The sequence below is a fragment of the Ovis aries genome, chromosome 20 (genome assembly GCF_016772045.2).
Source record: "Ovis aries strain OAR_USU_Benz2616 breed Rambouillet chromosome 20, ARS-UI_Ramb_v3.0, whole genome shotgun sequence".
NCBI lineage: Eukaryota > Metazoa > Chordata > Mammalia > Artiodactyla > Bovidae > Ovis > Ovis aries.
Genome location: NC_056073.1, coordinates 24,502,940 through 24,528,446, shown reverse-complemented (window position 1 = coordinate 24,528,446; position 25,507 = coordinate 24,502,940). Strand labels below are relative to the sequence as shown.

Here is a 25,507-nt window from a genome sequence, read left to right as displayed (position 1 = left end):
TCCTGATCTGAGGGTCACGATTCTGAAATCAAATATATGCAATTCATATCCAGCTCTGTCCCTGCCCATTGGCTTGACTCTGGCTTGGTGCCTCTAGAAACTGCTAGCCTCCCATCCCTGTGTCCCCACTTCATTGTGTAGAGTTTAGACAGCCAAGGGGTAATGATTGAGGAGAGCTTAAAGGTACTTGCTTCTTTGAAGAAAGAAGGCCTACACTAAGTCGTGAGAGGTAAGAGAGAGCCATGTAAAGAAATGATACAAAAGTGGTTCAAACAGGAGGAGGAGCATTAGCAGAAGTCCAGGGGATAAAACAGGACACAGAACCCTTGTAACTCAGCAGATACACAAGCGGCTTGGGCCAAGAGATGTGGGTAAAGTAGGGGCCAGGCTGGAGGAACTCAATCATTCCATCTTTCCAATCACTGTCTTTTGAAAAGAGGCCGCTGACATAATTTTACATGCTGGCAAAATAAAGATGGGCCATGGATGCTCACACACTATTTTATTACACACAAGCAACACACAAAGAGGTTGTGTGAATTGTTCTTCCCCTAGACAGGTGTAATAGCACCAGTGCCTTTGGTCTATGACACTGTGGGTCTTGATACCTGAGATGCTTCTGGAATTGGCTGTGTAACTCTGAAAACATGCAGTTGTTACTTCAAACTCTAAAATACGTGGCTGAGCCGTTCTGAAGGCCCAAGTTTACTAGATTACTATTTTGGTGCATTAAAGACACCATGAACTTACTCTCAGATCACAGTGGGCTTTGAGGTGCACAGAACTGAATTCTGGGGTTCTGCCTGATTTTTAAGGACAGCAATACTACAATTAAAGAACACCATCTTCCAACATCTTCAATTAATTAGGGTTTTGTTTCTTTTTTTTTTGCTCCCAATCACTTTTTAAGTGAAAGGTTTGATAAATAGGCAAATTAAAAAAAAAAAAAAAAAACAAAGAAATGCCTTAGGGGTCTGGAATTTAATTTAAAAAATTTAAAAAATTATTAAAGTAATACACAGCTTGGTATAGAAAGTGAAATTAAAACCACACAGTATAAAAAACAGGTCCCTGGTCATCTCGCACTTCCCTCCTTCCCTCCCTTCTGCCCATTGGATAACTATCAACTGTAGATCGTCTGGGGAAACATTCCTCCAGGTCTTTTCCTCAGTGACGGAAGCAGATGTTGGATACAGTAATCTACAGAAATTAGTGCCACATCATGTATTCACACTCCCTTAAAAATGTTATGGACATTTTTTTCATGCTAATATACACAGACTTCCTCCTTTTCTTAACGAGACTTACAGTCTTCTAATTGTGTGGATGGATATACTATAATTTATTTGGCCAATGTTCTAACACCTTATTATAAACAATTGCTACAATACAGGTCCTTACACCTTTCTTTTTATAATCCCCAAACCAGATTTTCTGGGTCAAGAGATAGGTAATATTTTACTTTGGAAAAGTTAAAATGATAACAAACGGTCTTTCAGAGCTTTGCTCACTGGGTCACCTATTTGCAGTCCAGGAAAAAGCTTATTTCATCACATCAGGGCAAACACTGGATGCTGTTGAGTCTTTTTAAATCAAAAATCCCAAACCTCAGTATTTTAATTTCTATTTCTTCAATGATGAGTTGAGGGTCTTTTCATATGTTCTTTAGCCATTTGTATTTCTGCTTTTTGTGAACTGCTCTATTTCATATGTTTTGCCCATTTTAAATTGGGTGTTCATATAAGAGCCCTTTTTGTCCTTAAAGTCCTCGATCAGAAGACAAACTCCCTCACTAACCTCAGAGCCAGTGTCCCATTACCTGTTTCATAGGAGGGGGTTCCTTCTTGCTCATATCAATGCGTGGTAAATCGGAGACTCCAAATTTTTCTTGGTAATACTGCCGAGTAAATGGGTCACAGTCATAAATGAAGAAAGTTCTCCCGAGTATAGTGAGCGGCTTCCCGACGATGAAGTCTTTGGCCGTGTACCATTCCAACACCTCCTTATCAGAGATCTCCAGCACGCACCTAGGGAAGTTCTCTAACAAAAAACAGCAGAAAGAGGAGAGAGAAAAAGGAATGAGGATGGGAAGAAAGATAGGCACACAACAGCTGGGCAGTCCTGAGAACACAGCAGTGTGGGCTTCAGCTCTGATGGAGGGTCAGTGACTCCTCCACGCTCCCAGCAGAACACAGGGCTGTGTATTTCTATATGTGAACGGGGGGACCCATAAGCAATGGCCCAGATGGTTTCTGTAAAGTCTCTCTCCCATATTAGGCTTCTGATATCCCTGTTGGGTGTGTGTTAGTCACTCAGTTGTGTCCGACTCTTTGCAACCCCATGGACAGGCAGGCTCCTCTGTACACAGGTCACTAATCTCAGTAGAATTAAGGCTTAGAAGGAATCATCACAAGAGAAAAGAATAAACATCCTTCTATAAAGACAGAGTATTGGGTCTAGGGTGGGGGGATCCAAGTCATTTAGTTCAATTGCCCACCCATTTGGGGGCTTCCCTGATAGTTCAGTTGGTAAAGAATCCGCCTGCAATGCAGAAGAACCCACTTCGATTCCTGGGTCAGAAAGATTCACTGGAGAAGGGATAGGCTACTCACTCCAGTTTTCTTGGGCTTCTGTTGTGGCTCAGCTGGTAAAGAATCCACCTGCAAAGCGGGAGACCTGGGTTTGATCCCTGGGTTGGGAAGATCCCCTGGAGAAGAGAATGGCTACCCACTCCAGTATTCTGGCCTGGAGAATTCCATGGACTTTATAGTCCATGGGGTCCCAAAGAACTGGACATGACTGAGCGACTTTCACTTTCACCCACTCATTTATCCACTCATCTAACAAATTATTAGTGACCACAGTTAATAATATGGATAAAATTCCTGGCTTGATGGAGGCAACACTGTTTGGGACAACACTCTAAACACACAAAAAGTGGTTTCATTACAATTGTGATCAATGCTATGAGGCCAGTGTGATCCTGTGGCAGAAAGCAGGGACAGTCAGTGTGGACGGTTCCAGTAATCTGTTCATCCGGGGAAATCAACAGATTTCCAAACACAGAATCAGCCTTCACTATGGCTGTGAGTCTGTTGCTATTTCATAAATAGGTTCACTTGTGTCTTATTTTAGATTCCACATATAAATGATATCATATGATATTTGTCTTTTTCTTTCATTACCCATTCATACAATGAATATCCTCAGCCATAAAAAAGAATGAAATCTCGCCATTTTCCACAACATGGCGAGACCCAAAGAGTTATTATGCTAAGTGAATTAAGTTGGAGAAAGATAAATACTGTACGATTTCATGTACATGTGGGATCTAAAAAGTAGACATGGAAAAACTGACTGGTTCAAAACTGGGGAAAGAATACATCAAGGCTATACACTAGAACCCTGCTTGTTTAACTTATATGTAGAGTACATCATGTGAAATGCCAGACTGGATGAATCACAAGCTGGAATCAAGACTGCCAGAAGAAATATAAGCAACCTCAGATATGCAGATAATATCACTCTAATGGTCAAAAGTGAAGAGGAACTAAAGAGCCTCTTCAGGAGGGTGAAAGAGGTGAATGAACACGCTGGCTTAAAATTCAACACTCAAAAAACTAAGATCATGGCATCTGGTCCCATTACCTCATAGCAAATAGATGGGGAAGTAGTAACAGATTTTATTTTCTTGGGCTCCAAAATCACTGTGGACAGTGACTGAAGCCATAAAAGATGTTTGCTCCTTGGAGGGAAAGCTATGACAAACCTAGACAGCAAAGGTGCATAAAGCCAAAGCTATTGAGAGTTGGACCATAAAGAAGGCCAAGCACCAAAGAATCGATGCTTTCAAACTGTGGTGCCAGAGGAAACTCTTGAGAGTCCCTTGCACTGCAAGGAATCAAACCAGTCAATCCTAAAGGAAATCACCCCTGAATACTCCCTGGAAGGACTGATGCTGAAGCTGAAGCTCCAATACTTTGGCCACCTGATGCAAAGAGTCAACTCGTTGGAAAAGACTCTGATGCCAGGAAAGACTGAAGGTAAAAGGAGAAGGGGAGGCAGAGGATGAGAGGTTTAGACAGTATCACTGACCCAATGGACATGAGTTTGAGCAAACTCCAGGAGATAGTGAAGGACAGGGGAGCCTGGCGTGCTGCAGTCCATGGAGTCACAAAGAGTTGGACAAGACTCAGTGACTGAATGACAACAACAAAAAGTAAAATAAAAGAATAAACTTAACAAAACAGGAACAGACTTAGAGATACAGAGGACTAACTGGTGGTTGCCGGAGGGGAGCGGGGTGATAGGATGAGTGTAAAACTGAGGAGGAAGATTAAAAGACACAAACTTCAGCTGTAAAATGAGTCACAGGGATGTAACGTGCAGCATAGGGATACAGTCAATAATAAGTTTGTATGGTGACAGATGGTAACTAGACAGATCCTGGTGATCATTCTGTAACGTATACAAGTATCAGATCACCTGAAACCAACATAGTATTGTAAGTTAATTCTATTTAGATGAAAATAAATAATCCACAAAAATACCCACTTTTCAAAATTTGTTTTCTTAATCTATCACTGCTCCAATATCATTATTGTAATACACTTTAATTTTACCTTGATATTCTTAACCCCCTTAAATTCAATCTTGGTGGTTCAGCTGGTAAAGAATCCACCTGCAATGAAGGAGACCTGGGTTTAATCCCTGAGTTGGGAAGATCTCCTGGAGGAGGGAGCAGTACCTCCAATATTGCAGCCTGGAAACCTGTATGGACTGTACAGTCCATGGGGTCGCAAAGAGTCAGACACAACTGAGCAACTTTCACTTTCACTTTAAATTCAACATTATTCCTTCAGCTTGTATGCTGCTGCTGCTGCTGCTGCTAAGTCTCTTCAGTCGTGTCCGACTGTGTGACCCCATAGATGGGGGCCCACTGTCTCTGGGATTCTCCAGGCAAGAACACTGGAGTGGCCATAGTCAATGTTTATTTAGATTCACCTACATTTTACCATTTTCTTTCTTTACTGCTTCTTACATCTCAGATTTTTACTGCTGGAATCATTTTTTTCTGTATATGAGATTTTTCCAAGTAAGGGGTAGGTCTTACTAACCTAACCCTGTAAAGGCTCTCCTGTAAACGCTTCCTTGGTCTTTCTAGCTCACACCCGTTGTTCTGAGCTCTGTCTACATGACACACGAATCAGGAATCAGATCACCTGGGGCACCTGTGTTACTGTTTAAGCACTCTGAATGTGTATATGACTTGTCTCCCAGCCACTGAAAGTAACTGAAGGACAGGCATTCTAGGTCTGGCAGCAATTTTATCTTATCCTCCACAGCACTTAGCACATGACATGGTTCTCAGAGTGGATACTTAACTCTTGTTTAACTGAATTCAATAAGAACTACCCACTAGATAAAGGCATCTGGAAGTCAATCAGATGCTTTAACACCATTTCTTTTTCCAGTTAAAGAAATTATTTAGCTGATGGGAGCTTAGCTTTTTCTGTCCTGCTACCACAAGACTACTTGTAACTTTCACAAAAACATATGTCTCCTATCTTTTCAAGGATCATACATAGGTCAGCTGGCTACCTCTCCATCTACCTCTGATGGAGATTTTGTTAAAATTTGGGAAGTTATAGGAGCAGACGATTACATGTTCAAAAGTTTAAGCATAGGTCACATTGACAAGGCAGATAAACAAGGAACCTAAGAGTGACTTCATGAGATTTACTGACCCTTGTTCATGCCACCCTGAATACATTCCCACTCTTCCTCTCAATCATAACTCTAACACTCGTCAGCTCCAGATGGCAGGCATTTCAGCTCATTTAAGCACCTGGAAGGCCAAAATCAGTACACAGTCCAATGTCATGGAACTCTAGGAGGGTTCTATGGGAGCTAAGTAGAACAGAGCAGGCAGCAGCTGGACTAAGCTGAACAAAGGCACCAATCCAGTTATTGCTGTTTGAGAATGGAAGCTGTTAAAGCACTTATTCTCACTTCTTAAAATAAGAGGGGTTTAAAGTTAACTCTTTATTTAAAAATGATGACAATTTTTATCCCCCTTTCCCCAATCTCATTCTCCTCTGCCTCCCAGGCAACCATTCTAATGTCCTGCTTTCTGGTTTCGTGGGTACTATTTACACTGTTTTGTGTTTTACTTTATGTAAATGGTGTTGCACTATGCATCTTGTTTTTTTTTTTTCTACACAGCAGTATGCATTTAAGATGCACCCATTCGCTCTCTTGTATATTTTGTTTATTGTTTCTAACAACTACCTATTTATCAAGGGGTATTTTCACCACATTTTGACTATTCACTCTCCAAGTGATGGAAATCTATACCTCCTTGCCCCTAAATAACTCTGCATTTTTAAAACACACTCCGCAGACCCAGCAATACATGTGGGTGGGCTGGATTTAGCCTTCAGACGGCCAATTTGTTTAAAACCTGATACAAACCTCTTGCTCAATACCTGGAATTTCTTATCTTTGAGTTCCAAAAAAACAGAGTTAAAAAAAGAAAAAACAATGAAAGTATTTAGAGTTCTGTCATCCATCCAAACATCGGTCAGTACATGTGCCCAAGACGACACTCTTGCAAGAGAAAATTCTTAAACTCTTAAGTCAATAACTAAAGCAAGGCCACTTATTCCAGAGAAGTACTGACAGACAACATGTCTCAGCTGCATTTTCACTCCAGTTCACAAGGTTATTTTATACCAGCAAAGACAGACCAGGGGCTGATAAGATGGGGATCCACCTTTATGAATCATAAATGGGTCTTTACCGCCTCAAGTTATTCCACACAGAAACTTCCTGATTGATTAGGAAGTGGTTGAGGTGAGAAGCAAAGTCCAAAGCACACATAAGGAAACGGTAAGCTGCACCTCTGAATGAAAACAAGACTGTTTCTGAAGAGCTCTAAAAACTTGACATGAAATGGTTCAGAAGCCTTGCCCTTCCACATTTAAATAAATCTCTCACTGCTGTTTTGGTTCTGGTCCCTTGATCTGGCTATCAATTATCTCTGCCAGACCATTTCAGAGACTAGCTTGGACTGAGGGGCCAGTAACGGAGGGAAGTTTCGGGAAAGCCTACAGAACACAGCAGGCACCTCCCAAGTGTAAAGGGAATGATCACATGATTGAGTAACTCCTCTGAGATCCAGGAAAGGTCCCAATTAACAGAGGATAAATTGAATCATGCATACTTGCATTCTCCACCAAAACCTTGGGCATGCGCTGGCGGTTCATCAGGAGGGGGAAGGGATCTCGCCCGTCATTCCGTTCATGGACCTCTCGAATTTCCACCGTGTCATCCATAAGATAGTAATGAATGATGTAGGTCCGACATTCACCGAACATGCTGTCTGTGTCATCCCAGATGGCATAGAATCGAAGAACCTTTGAAGAACCCAAAGCAGTGACTTAAAGAAAAAATTCCACAAGGGGAGAGTTTAACTTAGCTACTTTGGCATTTATGTATCAATGATGAAAAGATTAGCTAGAAAGACTATGAAGTAACCTCTGATGGTTATTTTAAAAAAAGTATTCACCAAAGATACAAAAACATCTGAAATTATAAACCAGATGTCAACAGCTGGAAAGTATTAAGTAATAGGCTTATAAGCTTGTGCTGAGAAAGGATTCATTTTGATCCAAAATATTAGTCAGCAAAAGAGAAGCTGAATTAAAAGAGCAGTGGGCCCTTCATTCAGTGGTTTATATGTATTAATAAAGATACACATAATGGTGAATGGTTTGTATATAATTAGTATGGAAAGAATTTTCATTTATTAATTGGTATTTTAGTTCTTTCAACCTCAAAAACAGAATCTTTACAAAAGAGTAACAGTCATATGGCTGGTTTAAAGGATGTTCTTAAAAGAATTTGGTAGTGCTAGGTAAAATTTTCTGTACTAAACAGAATTACATTTCTGAGAGAAACGGCAGCAGAGAAGCACTGAGGGTGATCTCGCTGTTTTCTCTTTCCCTTTAGTACAGAGAAGAGAAGACTCGGATCTGCTCTATACACCATCTCACAAGGGGGAAGACAGGCTGGAAAAGAGTTGGAAAATACCCAGAACATTCAGTACTCAAACATCAACGTATTATAACATTTAACAAGGAAGCATCTGCAATGGGAATGCTTTGAAATTACTATTTTAACATTAGAAACCTACATATATGCAACAGCTTTGAAACATCCCAATATAATTCACTCAAAGTTTCCCAAAGGATTCTTGGAGATTAATTCATATTTAGGAAAAGAAGTGGGCGGCTGGAAATGTAAAGTTAGGGAGCAGATGGTGCTCAGGAATTACTTTAAGAGAGAAGTTTGGTGGAACTCACAAGACTTAACTTCACAATCTTCTTTGAATCTCTGACATGAAACTTAGGGATTCCTGTACCTGTAACCCCAGAAAGACAGCACTGTACCTGACCAGTTAAAATACAGATGTAATGTTTCAAAATACACACCTACCAAGACAGCTTGCTAATAAGCAGTGCCACTTTTGGGAACAAACCTACTGGGTCACTCATCTACCTGTTTGTCAAAGGTGAGAAACTGCTTGAGTTGATCAAAGTCCTTTGGGGTCACATATTTACGGAGAGGCTGTTTCCGGAGTTCAGTGTAAGGATCGAGCGCCATCTTCTCTGGGGGATTTAGCTCAATTCCTTGACTTTCCAAAAATACCTACATAATTCAAAATTAATAATGATTATCCTTCTTGAAGCTTCTTAAAGTAAGTGCTAAGTGATGCTGTAAAAATAAACACTAATATAATAAGAATTTCTAAGCCACTGTCCACATTAACCATTAGTTTAAAGCTTGAGCATGTCTTAGCAGTACCAAGCCTCCGATTGACCCAATTCTGTAATGCACACAATAACTGACAATTACCTTAAGTAAAAATGGACGATGCGGTGGCAAGGTAACTGGCTCCAAATATGAATTCAGATCAATTAGATTCAGGTGCCCAGGAACAGAGGAAAAACTAGGATTGCTTATACACACTTCTATAATACTTACACATTGGGAGCCTAATCATAGTCTGAACAGTATGTAATTCATGTCAGGTATGGGCCCAAGCTGGGGTTCCCAGGTGGCACAGTGGTAAAGAATCCGCCTGCCAATAAAGAAGACCCAAGAGACACAGGTTCGATTCCTGCATCAGGAAGATCCCCTGGAGTAGGAAATGGCAGCCCACTCCAGTATTCTTGCATGGAAAGTTCCACAGAAAGAGAAGCCTGGGGGGCTACAGTCCATAGAGTCGGACGGGATTGAGCCCATCATAGAGCACATGGCGGTAAGCTGCACAAGGGAAAGTTAAGCTGAAATCAAATTCCCAGCTTTCCATCTCAATTAAAACAAATATACGATTAAGTACTTCCCACCAAAAAAAAAGGAAAAGAAAGCAAACCCACTGGTTATTTCAGACCAAAAAATATTTCAATCAAACAGGAAAGATGAATCAAGGGCTCAAATCTCACTAGAAAAAGTTAAAGAAAGCCATCTGAACTTGATGTGATCTTGAATTTCTTTGCTGATTATGATCAAATATGTATTATTTTAAGTCACTATATATTTAATACAACTCAGTTCTTAAAAGCATAACAAACTAACTTTTTTGTTGAGCACACACACACACACACAAACCAATTTCCTGGGATCTGTTTACATTCTGGAACTGGAAATTAATGTGGGTTTCTTTGGGGAATTGTGTGGTTTGCTTTTGGACAATTCCATACAAAATGTACAGAATTCAGGGCCAGAATATACAGGCTCCAGTATCAGTTCTGTTAACTAGCTTGTAATCTTAGTATTTAAAGTTTTGGCAGGAATGTAGAAGCTTCCTGCAGTTGACTATTCTTCCTGTCTCTTAGAAAAAAGCCTAAGCTCTTTGAAGTGGTTATTCTAAAGTGTCCCTGGAGGAGCAGAGAGAAGGGAGTGTCTTTGAGAGCAGAAGAAAGAAGTGGGGGAGGGAATTCCCCCAGACAGGAAACTAAGACACAGACTGGTGGGCCTGAACAGAGCAAGGCTCCCCACATCTCTGCACAGATGCTTGAAGCCTAGGTGCAGCCCGCCAACACAGGTGTTCAGAGTCTGGTCTCTTACTTGGCACCACGCTCCAGGAAGGTGCCCTTGGTCACCAGACAACCTGTGGACCCTGGATGACCCCGTTAGGTCTGGGAACGCTGCTGCTTCCTTGCTATTCCTAGGGCCTGGAATCTCATGTGCAGCTCGCTCTATGGGGCCATTTATGCAGAGCCCTGAGGAGGGCATGAGAATGGATGGTGATGATGTGTATGAATAGAGATGGTGCTTTGTCCAAATCACACTGCAAAGACAGTTTCCTTTCTTATTCACTCCTAGGTCCAGCCACAGCAAAAACCATCAAATTAGGTAAGATGTGGACAAATTTTAAACCATTATAGGAGCCAACTTCTAACAGGTCAGTTATTGAAAGCATAATCTAATCATCAATGCCTGAAACACTCAGCTCTTGTCTCTCAGTCATTAGATCTTCAGCTTCCACACATTTCTGTTTTTGCAAATCTGTCTACCTGCTCAACCTTATCAACTTAATCAACCCTTGTGGAGCTTTTCAGCCGAGCACGGAGCAGTGGGGATTCTGAGTTGTCTGATGCACACTCTCAGCTGAGGTCGAACACTGGGAAGTTCTGCCTGTTTCAGTCCTTTTCCTCGAGCGTCCTTTTCAGTCTGTTTGGAGCCAGCCACTTTTTCTCACTTATGTGCTTTCTGTAGGCGATTCTGCAGTTTGAAGTGGCCCCCCACCTTAGTGCTACAGTGCTGTCTCACGTTCTCAGTACAAGAGGATCGCTAAGTACTCAGTACATCTAAAAATGGTGAAAGTGCTGAATTTCATGTTACCTACATTTTACCACAAAAAAACAAAAGGCAGCGGTGATGTACCTTAAGGAAAAATTACAACTGTCAGCTAAGCTTCATTCAGGCATGACTTACAGTGCTGTTGGTCATGACCTCAATGTTAATGAATCAACAGTAATCTGTAAACAGAAACAACACACAGAACAAGACCGTGTATTGACCATAGGCTTGTAGGAACCCACCCAACTCTGCACTTCTCTTAGGAGCAATGGTTCAGTATTTGTTAATTCAGTGTCTATGAAGACTGTACTGCACATAACTACCATTAATAATGAGAAGTGACTATAACTGGCTTAGATCAACAGCTCAGGGATCAGCTTGCAAATGTTCAATCTATAAAGATGTGACTGTAAAAACAATTGTGATACCTCAAATTCATACAACATATCATAATTTTTCATTGGTGGCACAATCCTGGAACTCCCTATGATAAAAAGGACTTCAAAACCTAAAAAGAGATATCAAGACCCATTTGAGGGGGACAGTCTCTCAAAGATGGTCTGGTGCCTCCACCTTCTCTATGGTTTTCTTGGCTGCTCTCGGGGCAGCACGGATGCCACGGCGCCCTCCCTCACTGCCCTGAGGTCCCGCCCCTGAGACATCTCATCAGTGAGGCCTTCCCTGGCCAGCCTTCACATACCGCACCCCCTCCAACTCCAACCCCTTTCCCCTCTTTAGTTTCATCCATAGCTCTTTGCAGCATCTGACAAACATTTGTTTGCTTATTATTTGTCTCCTCCAACCAGAATGTAATAAGTTCCATAAGGGCAAATCTTTATACCTGGCACCTAGAACAGTGCCTGGCATTCAGCAGGCAGTAAGTATTTGCTAAATAAATTACTAATTAAAAAAATAATAAATGAGTGAATTCATAGGGGCTCGGTGCATGGTAAAACTTAATCACATTTGGCATTATGTCACATGGGATTAAAGGCATAAAAAATTTAGGAACTGTATCTTCACTAAAGCAAATTTGCAATTATTTACTAATACCTAAACTCTGTGCTAAAGAAAGTGCTCTCTTTCACTTTTTTTCTTCTCTCTACAATTAAAGCTGTCAAAAATTCATTACATACGAAACAGAGAAATGAAGATTTTTCCCAATACGTGTTTTTCTTTAAAAATGGTTTTATTCCAGGAATTTTTTTAGATAGCAAGTTTCCCTAGTATACAGCAAGTATGAATTTCAAAAAAATACAAATCGCACAAAAACTTTTGGCTCATATCTGCTAGTAGAGATAGCGCTATTTTTGTAAATCCAGACTTAAGCTAAATTGCCCAAGGTCATATTTCTATCCCTTCAAGGGTCCCAGCTCCACTACTCTCTATCTGAACTGGCATGTGAACTGATTTCTAACCAAATGATTCAGCCACAATGGGAGTTTAACTTTATTACTCAAATATCCATTTAGGATATGTACCAATATCATCATGAAAAAAATGATGTCACCATGCAGTGATGGTACACGTGTGCTAAGTCACTTCAGTCGTGTCTGACTCTGTGAGACTCTATAGATTGTTGCCTGCCAGGTTCCTCTGTCCATGGGATTCTCCAAGCAAGCACTCTGGAGTGGGTTGCCATGCCCTCCTCCAGGGCATCTTTCCAACCCAGGGATCGAACCTGCATCTCTTACAGCTCCTGATCTGGCAGGCAGGCTCTTACCACTAGCGCCACCTGGGAAGCCCACGATGCCACATATGACATACACAAATGCCAAGTTAACCTACATATTAACCCACTCAGGACAGAGGATCAACGCCCTCCTCTTACCCTAACAAGTGACATGTGTTCTCTCATAGATTAGAACAATGCCTCAGACACCCAAACTTCCAAAAACACATGCTATACCTGTGTGAACTTGTCACAGTCAACAATGCGGAAAGTCTTGCCATAAATTGTGATGTTTATCCCTCGGTTTAGGTCTTTCCAATGGTAATGGTCTCCCCGGTCATTCTTGGAGAGGCGCTGGCGTTTGATTAACTTTCCTTGAGGGATCCCAGAGTTTTCCACAACAGGCTCTATGACAGACATGCTGTCATCTTCTAGATAGTAGTAAATGTGTACTTGGCGGATCCTGTAATGTTCCTCAGTTGACATAGGAACATCTTCTTGGAAATAGGCATCAAATTTAAGCACCTGTAATACAGAAGGGCGGGAGAAATGGTGTGTTAGTGTCTCATCGAAAAATAACAAGTCTCTTCTCACGCCGAGAATCACTCAGGGAGGTTCAAATACTCATCATTCCCACCTTGTAATTTCAAGGCTGCCAAACTACGATCATGGGACAAATCTACCCCTGATGTCTAGTTCTATAGAACTCGCAACTAAGAACAGTTTTTAATATATTTAAATGGTCAAAAAATCAAGAGGAGAACAAAATTTAAAAACACATGGGAACTATACAACATAACATATAATTGCTAACAGCTGCTTTCCCATGATAAAGGCAGAGTTGAGAAGTTGCACTGCTGCTATGGACTGAATCATGTCCCGACCTCCACAATATGCAGTGTTGGAAATTTAACCTTCAACGTGACTATATTTGGAGATAAGGTGCTAAGGAGCTAAGTAAGATTACATGAGTCCTGAGGGTAGAGCCCCAATCCAACAGAACTGGTGGCCTTCTAAGAAGAGGAAGAGAGCTCTCTCCCTCCCTCTCAGCACGTATGCACTGGGGAAAGGCCATACGAGGACACAGCAAGAAGCCAGCTGTCTGAAAGGCAGGAAGAAAGCCTTCACCAGAAACCAAATCAACAGCAATCTTGGACTTGAAGTCTCCAGAACTGTGGGAAAATTGATTTCTATTGTTTAAGCCCCCTGTCTGTCTGTATTTTATTATGGCAGCTCAAGCAGACTAAGTCAGTCACAAAGCCCCAAATATTTATTATTTGGCCCTTTATAGAAAAAGCTTGCTGACCTCTGAACTAAATACTCAAAATAGGGGTAGACAGTTTACTAATGTGTTCCTTAAAGACTTAACTCTACTAGCCTTATTTCAACATTAAAAATTCCACTTCAAATTTGTGAAAAGGATAAGAAATTTGGACAAGACGATGACATTTGGTTTCAAAATGAAAACAAATCTCAAGTCCATTTCTTTAGAAGTGGGGTGCCTTGTAAACATGTATTAATGACATATTCATTCTTAGAGACTTTATATGAATGAATCTCAAATTGACCATGCATCACAACATTTTTGGGTGGCTTGTAAATACCCATTCTGTGCTCAGAAACAACCATCCCACATGGAGCAAATCCCAGGTCTTCTGGAAGCAGCGGCATCAGTGTAAAGTCAAAATGGCACAAAATGGGATTTTTAAGTTTCTATTATTCTATTTTTAACATTTCTTTCCAAGGCAAGAACATATTAGAATGATGTTTCAGGGAAGTAAGAGTGTTAACCCAAACCCAACTCTATTAAAACAAGGGGAACAAACCAAGGAAACTCTTTAGCGAAGACACAATTATGGCTCAATGGAGGAGAAGATGAAATAATGTATAATGTTTACTGTGGAAGAATAAGATAAAAACAAAAAAAGAATGGGCAACTGCATAGCAGAAATATGAATATAATGGAGTCAGGGCCTTAAAATTCATAATAAAAAGATGAAATGGATGAATGTAGCAGAATGTTTAAAGCAAAAAAATCATACAGTAAAAGTCAAATATGAAGATCCTTTTACAGTAACATTTTACAGCAACTGCAAAAAATGAAATGAAGACATGATCAGTAATTCATGTACGTAATAGTCAGTATTTGAACCACAGATTTATCTGAGAAGATGACTTTGGTAGTGCAGATGGGGGGCTCGAATTTAGGCTTACAGAATTTAAGTTGACAGCACAGTTAATACCGAAGGAGGCGACTTGAGATGCAGAGCTGGGTTTGGGGAAAGAAGTCAGCATTAGAAAAAAATCAAAATGACTCAAACATTTTGACCTGAGCAACTGAAAAAAATGGAAAATTGATATGGGGGAGACTGTAGTGGAGCATATTTTGGGGATGAGGAAACAAAATTAGGGGTTTGGTTTTGAACATGTTTACTTTTGAGATATTCATTAAACATTTAAGAGGAGATGTCAAATGGGTAACTCATCTAGAATTCAGGACACAGTTCATCATGTAAAGGACATTTCAAGGTGAGAGTCTGGAGTCAAGGAGTGAGCAAAGACAAAGGAGAAGAACAAATATTGAACCCTGGAGCATACCCAGCTTCCTAACCCATCTGTCTTCTATGGTGGAGGGGATACAGATACCTTTGGCAACAGAAAGCTGGCCTCAGAATGGGAGGCAGGAAAAAGATACATACACACACCCCACATTTTAAAGGCTCAAATAATCAGGATTTTATGCATTCTATTTTTAAAAAAGTTAATGAGTTATTTAAAAGCAAACCTTATAGAATTATGTCACATGATCAGTACAAACGAATCCTAATCTATCTTTGTGTATTTACAGCTGTGAATTGTGACCACTGTAGGCTAGAGTAGCTGGGTAGTGGTTACATTTTCCTAAAGAAGTGATGTTCTCAGAGCTGTGCTTTGAGGAATAAACCAAGTAGAAAGAAGGTAGGTTTTCTTTTTTTTTTTTTTTTAAGACAGGATGTCTTAAAAAAAACTAGGTAGAGAAGCAGTCCCCTGAGTGAAACGGCAGTAGGATGAAGGATGAAAAAGATGAAAGAAGAACACCACAAACAGTTGGAAGTCAGCCTGGGGAATGACGAAAATGGTACAGGAGCAAAGGGGAAGATGCAGGCACTCCCTAGAGAAGTCCTGGTCTTTATCATCTATATAAGAGATCATTATATTCAGTTATATTCTAATCATGAGGAATGGCATGAAGAATGTCCAAAATATGGACACATATCTCGGCTATGAAGTGGATTTCTGGGTATTCTCAAAAAACTTAAACTCTGATTTAGTTCACAGAACCAGTAATTTCCTTACTGCAAACAAACAAAAAAACAAAACAAAACCTTAGGTTCAAAACCATGCACTGAACTACTCTACTTCATAATCTATGGTAAGAATTATTTATCAAGAAATTATGATGATCCAAGTAACATGAACAGAAAAAATGCAAATATTCTTTTCATAATAATTATCTTTAAAGAAATGAATTATAGTATTTAAAAAGTATAAATTAAGTAATGACAATTAGCATAAAATTACATAGAAAAACAAAATAAAAGAAGCTTATTTCCTATTAGACACAATTTTCTCTCTTTGAATTTCATTAATACTTTTTCACTTTCTAGTTTACAATAGTTATTTGCTATTGTTTTCAGTAAAAACTGAACATAAGCATTTATATCTTGATAAACTATTAAAACCTGCCTGCAAATGCCAAAGACATAAGAGATGCAGGTTTGATCCCTAGGTTGGGAACATCCCCTGGAGGAGGGAATGGCAGGCTACTCCAGTATTTTTGCCTGGAGAATCCCATGGACAGAGGAGCCTGGTGGGCCCCAGTCCATAGGGTCACAAAGAGTCGGACACAGCTGAAACGACTTAACACAGCACAAATGGTTAAAAATGCCTGTCTCACTCCTCGTATTTTCAGCCCTCTCCCTTTTCCATTGGCTTTGCAGTGCCTATCACAGCTGTAAATAAACAGGAGACACAAGAACAAAGTTAAGACATACAAAATCATATATCACTGATAATGGATGTTTAGGTTCAGCCTAGGAAAGCACATGTTAATGTGTTTGTATCAAATGAGTTAGCTGAGATGGCGAAGGGGAGATGATACAGAGTATGGCTGATAGAGTAAAAAATACTTGCTTCTAATTAAGTGATTACCAGCACAAATGGCAAATTTCCACAAGATTATTTTGTACCTTTCTGCCTCTAGCTTCAATAAGTACTCTGTAAGATCAAGAAAACAGACAAGTAATATAGGCTTATTTAACTTCTATGCAAAGTACATCATGAGAAACGCTGGGCTGGAAGAAGCACAAGCTGGAATGAAGACTGCTGAGAGAAATATCAATAACTTCAGATATGCAGATGACACCACCTTTATGGCAGAAAGTGAAGAGGAACTAAAAAGCCTCTTGATGAAAGTGAAAGTGGAGAGTGAAAAAGTTGGCTTAAAGCTCAACATTCAGAAAATGAAGACCATGGCATCTGGTCCCATCACTTCATGGGAAATAGATGGGAAACAGGGGAAACAGTGTCAGACTTTATTTTGGGGGGCTCCAAAATCACTGCAGATGGTGACTGCAGCCATGAAATTAAAAGACGCGCTTACTCCGTGGAAGGAAAGTTATGACCAACCTAGATAGCATATTGAAAAGCTATCTTTGCCGACTAAGGTCCATCTAGTCAAGGCTATGGTTTTTCCAGTGGTCATGTATGGATGTGAGAGTTGGACTGTGAAGAAAGCTGAGCACTGAAGAATTGATGCTTTTGAACCGTGGTATTGGAAAAGACTCTTGAGAGTCCCTTGGACTGCAAGGAGATCCAACCAGTCCATTCTGAAGGAGATCAGCCCTGGGATTTCTTTGGAAGGAATGATGCTACAGCTGAAACTGCAGTAATTTGGCCACCTCATGGGAAGAGTTGACTCATTGGAAAAGACTCTGATGCTGGGAGGGATTGGGGGCAGGAGGAGAAGGGGACGACCCAGGATGAGATGGCTGGATGGCATCACGGACTCGATGGACATGAGTCTGAGTGAACTCCAGGAGATGGTGATGGACTGGGAGGCCTGGCGTGCTGCGATTCATGGGGTCGCAAAGAGTCGGACACGACTGAGACTGGACTGAACTGAACTGAATATAGGCCAGGAGTAAATGAAGACCGTTAACTCCTGATTAGTAGCTGTCACATTTGGTTATATATAGACATCACTGGGAAATTAGAATCAATGAAGGGTTGGGATGACACCCAAGTTTCTTAAAAGTCCCGTCAGTAATGCTGCTGCATGGCCAGGGTTAGGACAACCTTACCTTAGTGAAAAGAGAAAGCTCACTGACAAGGAAAATCAAGAATGATATGGAAATGTTAATAGGTGGAAATAAAACTCACATTACAAAAGCATAAGAATAAATAAAACAAAAATGTTAAACTACCCTTTGGTTCAGTTATGACAAATCTGAAATGTTCCCTGAAAAACAAAAACTTACAGAAACAGCCTAGACAAAAACTGACAACAGATGAAGTCATTTTCATGATATTTTGTATTTCACAGAGATTAGGAATTTGTCATTATTGCAGAATATAGGACTTTTAAAATGTGGAAAACACATCAAACAGGTAAACACAGCAATATGAACTCAAGAATTCAGAACCACCCCATCCAACTTTTTAAAACAGTATTTAGAAAATATTTCAGTGACATCTACAGGGAATTATTTTCCGTAATCAGCTTCCTGAATAAAGAAAGAGTCTTTTAATCCTGAGTCCAGCTGTCTATGACTAAGGGTTGAGGCATTTGAACAATTTTTTCCTCAGAGAATCTGGAAAGTCTATGGTTTACTACTGACTTTTCTGCAAACAGCTGGCTCTCAGAAATCTGAATTTGAGGGGTACCCTTTGATCCCAGATGATACCTTTTTGTCAAAAGCCACATGCGCAGGAATAAACGCTGCAGGCGGGGCCTGCCTGGGCTGTCCATACGTGAGGATTGGGATGCTGTTGGCCAGCTCGTCCAGATCAGCCTGGGACAGCTGGTTGACCTGGAGCCTGTTCCCGCCAATCCCAACTGTTGGACGTCGAACAACTGCATAGCCATTCCTATAGCCCAGCGTCTGGCTTCTATGAAATGCTGTTTTCTGAAGGAAAAAAGAAGTGTGTCAAGATATAACAAATATTTGTTAGGTAGAAGAGCTAACTTCCAAAGGTTTCAGATTCAACCTTTACTTATAAACACCCACAAACCCTGTATCAAAAATTTTACCTACATGAGAAGGTTCTTGTATTTTAAGCTAAAACACGTGGCCAGGAACAAGGAGGGAGGCAGCAGCCTGAGCTTAAAATAAAATTTAAAGCCCTGTTACTGAGCATCCAATTTTAATTATCAGCTCACCTACCACAAAAAACCTAAAATATCTTTATGTTGACTCCTAATTTTGTACTATCTTATCTGGTGGTCATAAGTCACGGAACCAAAACAATCCAAATCTGTGAAATGAATTCTTATCTGAAATGAAAGGCCCTCTTGCTACAGTGACACTAATATATTCATTGTAACTCTTTGGAAAGCAAATGGATTTTATGGATTTAAAGTCAAACTAAGTAATTCCACCCTCCATCCTTTAAGGATATAATCCAAAATCATGGGAAAGAACAACATGCCTAAGGCTGACAATTACAATGTTAATCACAATAAACCAAAACACGAGAAGCAATATAAAAGACAAGCAGGAGCAAATGATGGAAAGCTCACTTAATGGGCTATTATGCAGCTATTAAAATACTTGTTTTGAAGACCATGTAGCAATCTGGGGAAAATGTTTATGATTTAATAAACCCAGAAAAGCAGCTTACAAAATTATACACATACTACAATTACAAGCATGCAAACACGTGCACAAAAAGACTGCTTTGGAGAATGTTCTCTGTTTTATACATTTCTAAATTATGTTGTTGTTCTTTTCTACAATCAACACATTTTTTTGATAACTGGAAAAAAACAAAAGATTATATTAAGAAAAAGTGAAAAGGAAATATTTTTGAAGGAAAGAGATCAAAACAGTGGCACAGGGACTCAGCCTCCCCACCACTCCACAAAGATCAACAGTCAGACAGCTATCCACAAATAAGAGCTCTGGAAGAGGTCCATGTAGTAGGTTTCAGCAACACAGTGGGATAAAAAAACCAAGGATATTCGTACAGGAAGAGAAGGAAGACTACCTCATTTTGTCTGCATCATCCCATTCTCCAAACCAGCACTGTTCAGTGCCAGGAGACAACTTCCCCTCAACAGGAAAGGAAGAGCCAAGTGAGCAGTCAGTTTCCAGTCTTTTTACCTTAACTTCATGACCAAGGAGAGGAACTTATTGTTTAAATTGTTAAACTACATAAATGATTATTGTCTCATCTTTGAAAATCAGCCTATTGAATCTTTTTTTTTCTTCTTTTTTTTTTCAGCCTATTGAATCTTAATGCTGACCTTCCAACACATATTTCAGCAACCCTGAAATTTCAGTATTAAAATCATTTTGTCAAGGGCTAAACTGTGTCAGAGAAAAAAAAACCACAAGCCTTTTTTTTTTTCCTCTTCAGTTTTGTCTAGAAGATATAACTAACAACACTTAAGGCAGGAGAGGAGTGAAACAAAATCCAAACAGGAATCTTTTATAAAAATGTTACAAGCGAAAAGAAAAGGGCTAGAGAAGAAAAACCAAGAACACATCAATTGTGGCAGAGGAACTAAAGTGCAATTATCTCCCATAAAGCACCTGAGGATGATTTGGGAGGAAGATGGCCAAGTGTTGAAAATTTAACTTTCCAAGCAAGAGGATTTGGGGAAAAAGATTAAACAAGACTGCAGAAAAAGTCGACGTGCTGGGACAGAAAAGGAGATGGGGCTTGGTAGAAGCATAAATGAGACCGAGGAAAAGGACCTGACAGAAAGAAGCCAACAGATGGAAATGGAGTTGGGACTGGGAGCGATTACTGGGTCTAGGATTCAGAAGAGGAAAATGCGGGCGGCAATGATGGGCTTGGGGAGAGTGAGCGGGATGGGGCTGTGGAAATAAGTACGAAGGCGTATAGAGGTTGCGTTGGGGAAGGGGCCCAGGTTGAGGGAAGAAAAGTTTAAGGATGGAACTGGGCAGAGAGGGGTATGCAGAAGGGAGAATGAGCTAGGGAGAAGGCCGAGGGAGCTCGGGAACCAGGTGGGGAAAGCCAGCAAGAGCAGAGCAGCAAGGAAGAACGCTGGGAGGCCAACAGACTGCCAGGATGGAGTGGAAAAACCAGAGAGGGATGGGCTGAGAGCAAACTGGAGAAAGAGGGTGAGGTTGGGGGGTGGGGAGTGGGGTGGAGGTGGGGTGTGGAGAACAGAGTTGGGGGCAGAGAGAGGGTTTGAAGGGGAAAAGGACAAACTCGCGTGGACGAGCAGAGACGCAACCTGCTGCGAGCTCTCCGGGGCTGCCAGGAGGTGGGGACAGGGGTTTGGCCGGAGAAGTCCTCACCGTTAAGTCCTTAAAGGACGTGCCTGGGAGAAAAGGCAGGCCATGCACTGGGTTAGACACCATAGCGGCCGCTCTCGCCGCAACCACCCGGGTAGGGTTTGGTCCTCTCGGGTTGCCAGGGGAACCAGCGGCGTTCTGGGCGGCCCGGCAGCTCCATGGTAACGCCATACACGCAGAGCACTAGCGGAAGAGGGCGGGGCCTGAGACGCAGGCGTGCCCAGCCCGCGCATGAGCAGCCCGTGGACTAGACGTTCTCGCGGGAGTGTGCCGAGGGGAGCTGGCCCCGCCCCGCGCAGACGTGAGAACACGGGGCGGGACGAGGTGGTTGTGGGATGACGTGATGGATCTCCCCTTGAGGGTCCGGGTTCGGGCGAGTCCTTAGATCAGTTCCAAGGGAAGGGTCCTTCCTTCGCCCCATCCCAGTCCTCACCTCACCTCACCTCGCCCCGCCCGCTCGCTGTTCTCCCACCTGTGGGAAAAAGGCTGTTGTCCCAGTTCACACGGAAGTGTCACTGGTTGGTTCCGGTTGAAAGTGTTACTTCTCCTGAACCCGTGCTTCCCTGGGGCCAGGGACTGAGAATTATTCATGATTGTAATTCTGTTGTTCAAGGATGTTCAATAAACAAAAGCAACTGACTGGTGCCTAATCCTCCAACTACCTCATTCAAGTTTTTTCCTACTTTACCTTTGAAGGAAATGGCAACCCACTCCAGTACTCTTGCCTGGAGAATCTCATGGACAGAGGAGCCTGGCGGGCTACATACAGTCCACGGGGTCGCCAAGAGTCGGACACGACTGAGCGACTAAGCGCAGCACATTCTATTTCTATACCCTCCTTCACAGGCCTTGGGGGGGTCTTACATATTCACCGCAGGATGCTCAGTATTTGTTGACTGGACAGCTACACGGCGCTCCTGTCAATTCTCCGAGTCTCTAGTATCACTACCTACAGTTGCAATAAAAAGATCAGACCCACGAGGGGAAATACATCTGCCAAGAAAAATTTGTCATAGGAGAAAAGCAAATAAGTGCGGTGATAAATTGTCAAAACCGTAGGTACTCTTTTTACAAAACTTGTTTAAATTATTATCCCTTAAAAAATGTAATCCTGTTCTTGAAACATCTTCAAGAAAGAAAAAACAAGCTATCAGAAGCGCTGAAGAGCTTAAAAAGAAAAACAAAACCCAGATGCCTGGACATTGGATTCACTGGGTTTGAAATGGGGCCCAGGCGTCTGATTTTTATAACAGCTGTTTCTGAGAATGAGCCAGTTTAACGGAGTGCAATAGAGTAGCAAGCTTCACGCCAAAGGCATCCATGTCATGGGTGGTTTACTGCCAATACAGACAAAGGCTTTAGTTTTACTGCTGCTTGTCAGAGTAAATCCCCCTGATGGGTTTCACTAACAGGCATAAACCTCAGGGGGCCCAGGACATCAGTCCACTAGTGGCAGTGAAGCAGTTATTGGTGGCTGTCTCCACACCTTGCCCAGAGTTTCTTTTCTGATAACACTTGCTATCCCCTAACTACTTCTATTTCCCATGTTTGTCCCCCACTCCTTTTTTCACCTTTCCAGATTTTTATTTTTTATTGGTGTAGTGCCCTAATGTAGGTGTTTAATACACTTTTTGAATCAATGCATTGTAATGACACTAAAGACTTTACAAGTATCTGACCATTACATTTTATCTTAGCCACTGACCTAGAAGGGCAGTGTGGACAAAGGATGTCACCTGCCATATCAGGAAATGGAAAGATGTTGCAGCCATTAAGCCATCAGTCACAGAAGTCATCCACAGCTGTGCATGCTGAGGGGATTTAGGATGGAGAAAAGCAGGATACTGGTCCTGGATGGTAAGGTGCCTATCAAAGGAATGAGTTCAGTGAGCCCAGACTCTTGCATCTTCTCATACAAAGAAAAGCACTCATTCATTAACTTGAGATGTCTGGTTTTAATTAACAGTATTTTTTTTTAAAATGTTCTGACCCCCTGTTTTTTGTTGCAAAAGCTTCTGGCTCCTCCCTTACCTCTTTATGGTTGTTGCTTGGAGCTGAGAGGCTGTCTTCCTGGTTTGAGTCCTCAAAAAGTCCACCGAATAAAACATAATTCTCAACTTTTAGGTTTTGCTTTTTTTCTCTCATTTGACAGAAGTCAGCCACTGGGAGAATATTTCAAGATGGCAAGTTCAGCCTCAGAATCGCTGGAAACCACGATCCTTGCTGACTCTTCATGATAAACTTACACTGTTTCTAGTTATACGATCTATCCCCCCAAACACTGCCACCACCGTTTCTCTTAATTAAAGTAAATCCATGGCATTAGGATACACTTGGAAGAGCCCCCCTGGACTCAGTGCAGAGTTGCACTTGGGTCTGTGTTCCCTGGGCTGGGTAGGGAAAGAGCCTGCAGGGCTTGGAAAGGGTGAGTCCTTCCTAAGTTTCTTGTCCTTTATAGCATCTGTTCCTATTGGGGCAGTGCCTTCTGGTCAAATGCCTTTCTTTCCCAGAAGGGCACACCATGATACCCCTAATAGAGTGTTTTAACTACTTTCAGACCTAGACATGCATGGTGAAGGAAACTTCTCTCAGTCTGTGGCCTCATAAAAATGACTTCACCTCTGAAGAGGTGAAGCCAGGCAGTATTTCATCTGTGTTAAGAAGCACAGGTACAGGTCTGTGAAGAAGGCTGGGGGGAGTAGGTAAGACAGGGCTTCAGAAAACTGCATGCAACCTCAGAAGGGGGTGTGTGATTAGGAGTTTATATCCCATTTCTCCTAAACATGATGCTTCAGCATGGATTGCTTTCACCGTTTCTCACCTTGTGGAATATACAGGAGAGGGTTGGAGCCTGACCATCCCAGGCAGCTAAAGTGGAAGGCTGAACATAAAGCCTGGACTCAGAAGGCCACGAGGATGTTGCATGACCTTACAGGGTGCTACGAAACTTGGGGGATGGAAAAATTAGGGAAGATCAGACTGCCAGGAGGCCAAAGCTGAAAGAGGGCATCTTGGGCAGGATGACATCTCTCAGGGACTCTTGATGGGAGAGGCTGGACAGCAGAGCAAAGCAGTTGCCTAAATAAATCTCCTTTTCCAGCATTTTGCCCAGAGCTGGCTTTTACCCAGAGTTTGTTTACAATCCTGGGACATCGTTATTTTTTAGTACCTAACATCACAGGATTAATATCCAGCAGGCTTTCTGCAATAACTGTGATGCACTACTGCCCTCTGCTGGATAAAGTAGGTACAGCATGGTGTGTGAAAAGCAAACGGTGAGGTTTGGAAGTACTGGTGGTGGTGCTAGTGAGTGGCCGCGGAGGTGACTTGGGCTTCAAAATCATTGCAGACGGTGAGTGAAACCATGAAATTAAAAGACGGTTGCTCCTTGGAAGAAAAGCTATGACCAACCTAGACAGCATATTAAAAAGCAGAGACACTACTTTGCCAACAAGTTTCCGTCTAGTCAAAGCTATGGTTTTTCCAGTTGTCATATATGGATGTGAGAGTTGGACTATAAAGAAAACTGAGCACCGAAGAACTGATGCTTTTGCACTGTGGTGTTGAAGAAGACTCTTGAGAGTTCCTTGGACTGCAAGGTGATCAAACCAGTCAATTCTAAAGGAAATCAGTCCTGAATATTCATTGAAAGGACTGATGCTGAAGCTGAAGCTGAAGCTCCAATACTTTGGCCACCTGATGCAAAGAACTGACTGTTTGGAAAAGACTCTGACGCTGGGAAAGATTGAAGGCAGGAGAAGAAGGGGATGACAGAGGATGAGATGGTTAGATGGCATCACCGATGCAATGGACATGAGTTTGAGCAAGCTCCAGGAGTTGGTGATGGACAGTGGGGCTGGCGTGGTGCCGTCCATGGGGTCGAAAAGAGCCGAACACGACTGAGTGACTGAACTGAACTAAACTGATGGAGGTGACATCTTGCAAGGGCATGTACCTCGGTCAGATGCTCTCTGTCCTTCATTTCTATCACTCCATGGTCTCTGGAATCTACCAAAACATTCTGGTCAACCACTGTGATCTTTGCTAAGTATGAAAAAAAAAAAAAAAGAGTGAAACACCCACAGTGATTTCCAAGCTGATTCTGAAGGTTTAGGACACAGGAAATCTTCATTTGACACAAAAATCACACAATTTAAGTTTAGACTATTTTAGTCTTGCAGTGGGTTCCTTCTAGAGGGTTGAAAAAAATTGTACTTCTGATGCTTTTTCCTCCAAGTCAAACCCATTCTATTATCTTAACTGATTCACTTGGAATTCCCTTCCCTATGAAAAATTCTATCAAACACAACTTCACAGAGTTAGAGATTCCACAGTATGTAAGTTTCCCAAGGATAAGTCCTTTGTTCAGTGGCATTTTCTCAGCTTCCATCACAGTGTCTGGCACCTCATAAATACTCAGTAAACAGTTATAAAACGA

General features: G+C 41.6%; 1 protein-coding gene across 2 annotated transcripts in view; it reads right to left on the bottom strand.

Moving 5' to 3' along the window:
* Positions 1-21,274, bottom strand: part of EFHC1 (EF-hand domain containing 1) — a 42,553-nt gene extending 21,279 nt beyond the window's left edge. For both annotated transcript variants that reach the window (XM_004018891.6, XM_060403720.1), the window contains exons 1-6: positions 21,073-21,274; positions 18,487-18,708; positions 12,779-13,066; positions 8,563-8,712; positions 7,226-7,418; positions 1,820-2,040 (exon numbers count right to left, since the gene is read on the bottom strand). In XM_004018891.6, coding sequence (XP_004018940.3) covers positions 1,820-2,040; positions 7,226-7,418; positions 8,563-8,712; positions 12,779-13,066; positions 18,487-18,708; positions 21,073-21,240 — 1,242 coding nt within the window. In that variant the 5' untranslated portion in view covers positions 21,241-21,274. The remainder of the gene's footprint in view (positions 1-1,819; positions 2,041-7,225; positions 7,419-8,562; positions 8,713-12,778; positions 13,067-18,486; positions 18,709-21,072) is intronic.
* Positions 21,275-25,507: the final 4,233 nt, after the last annotated feature.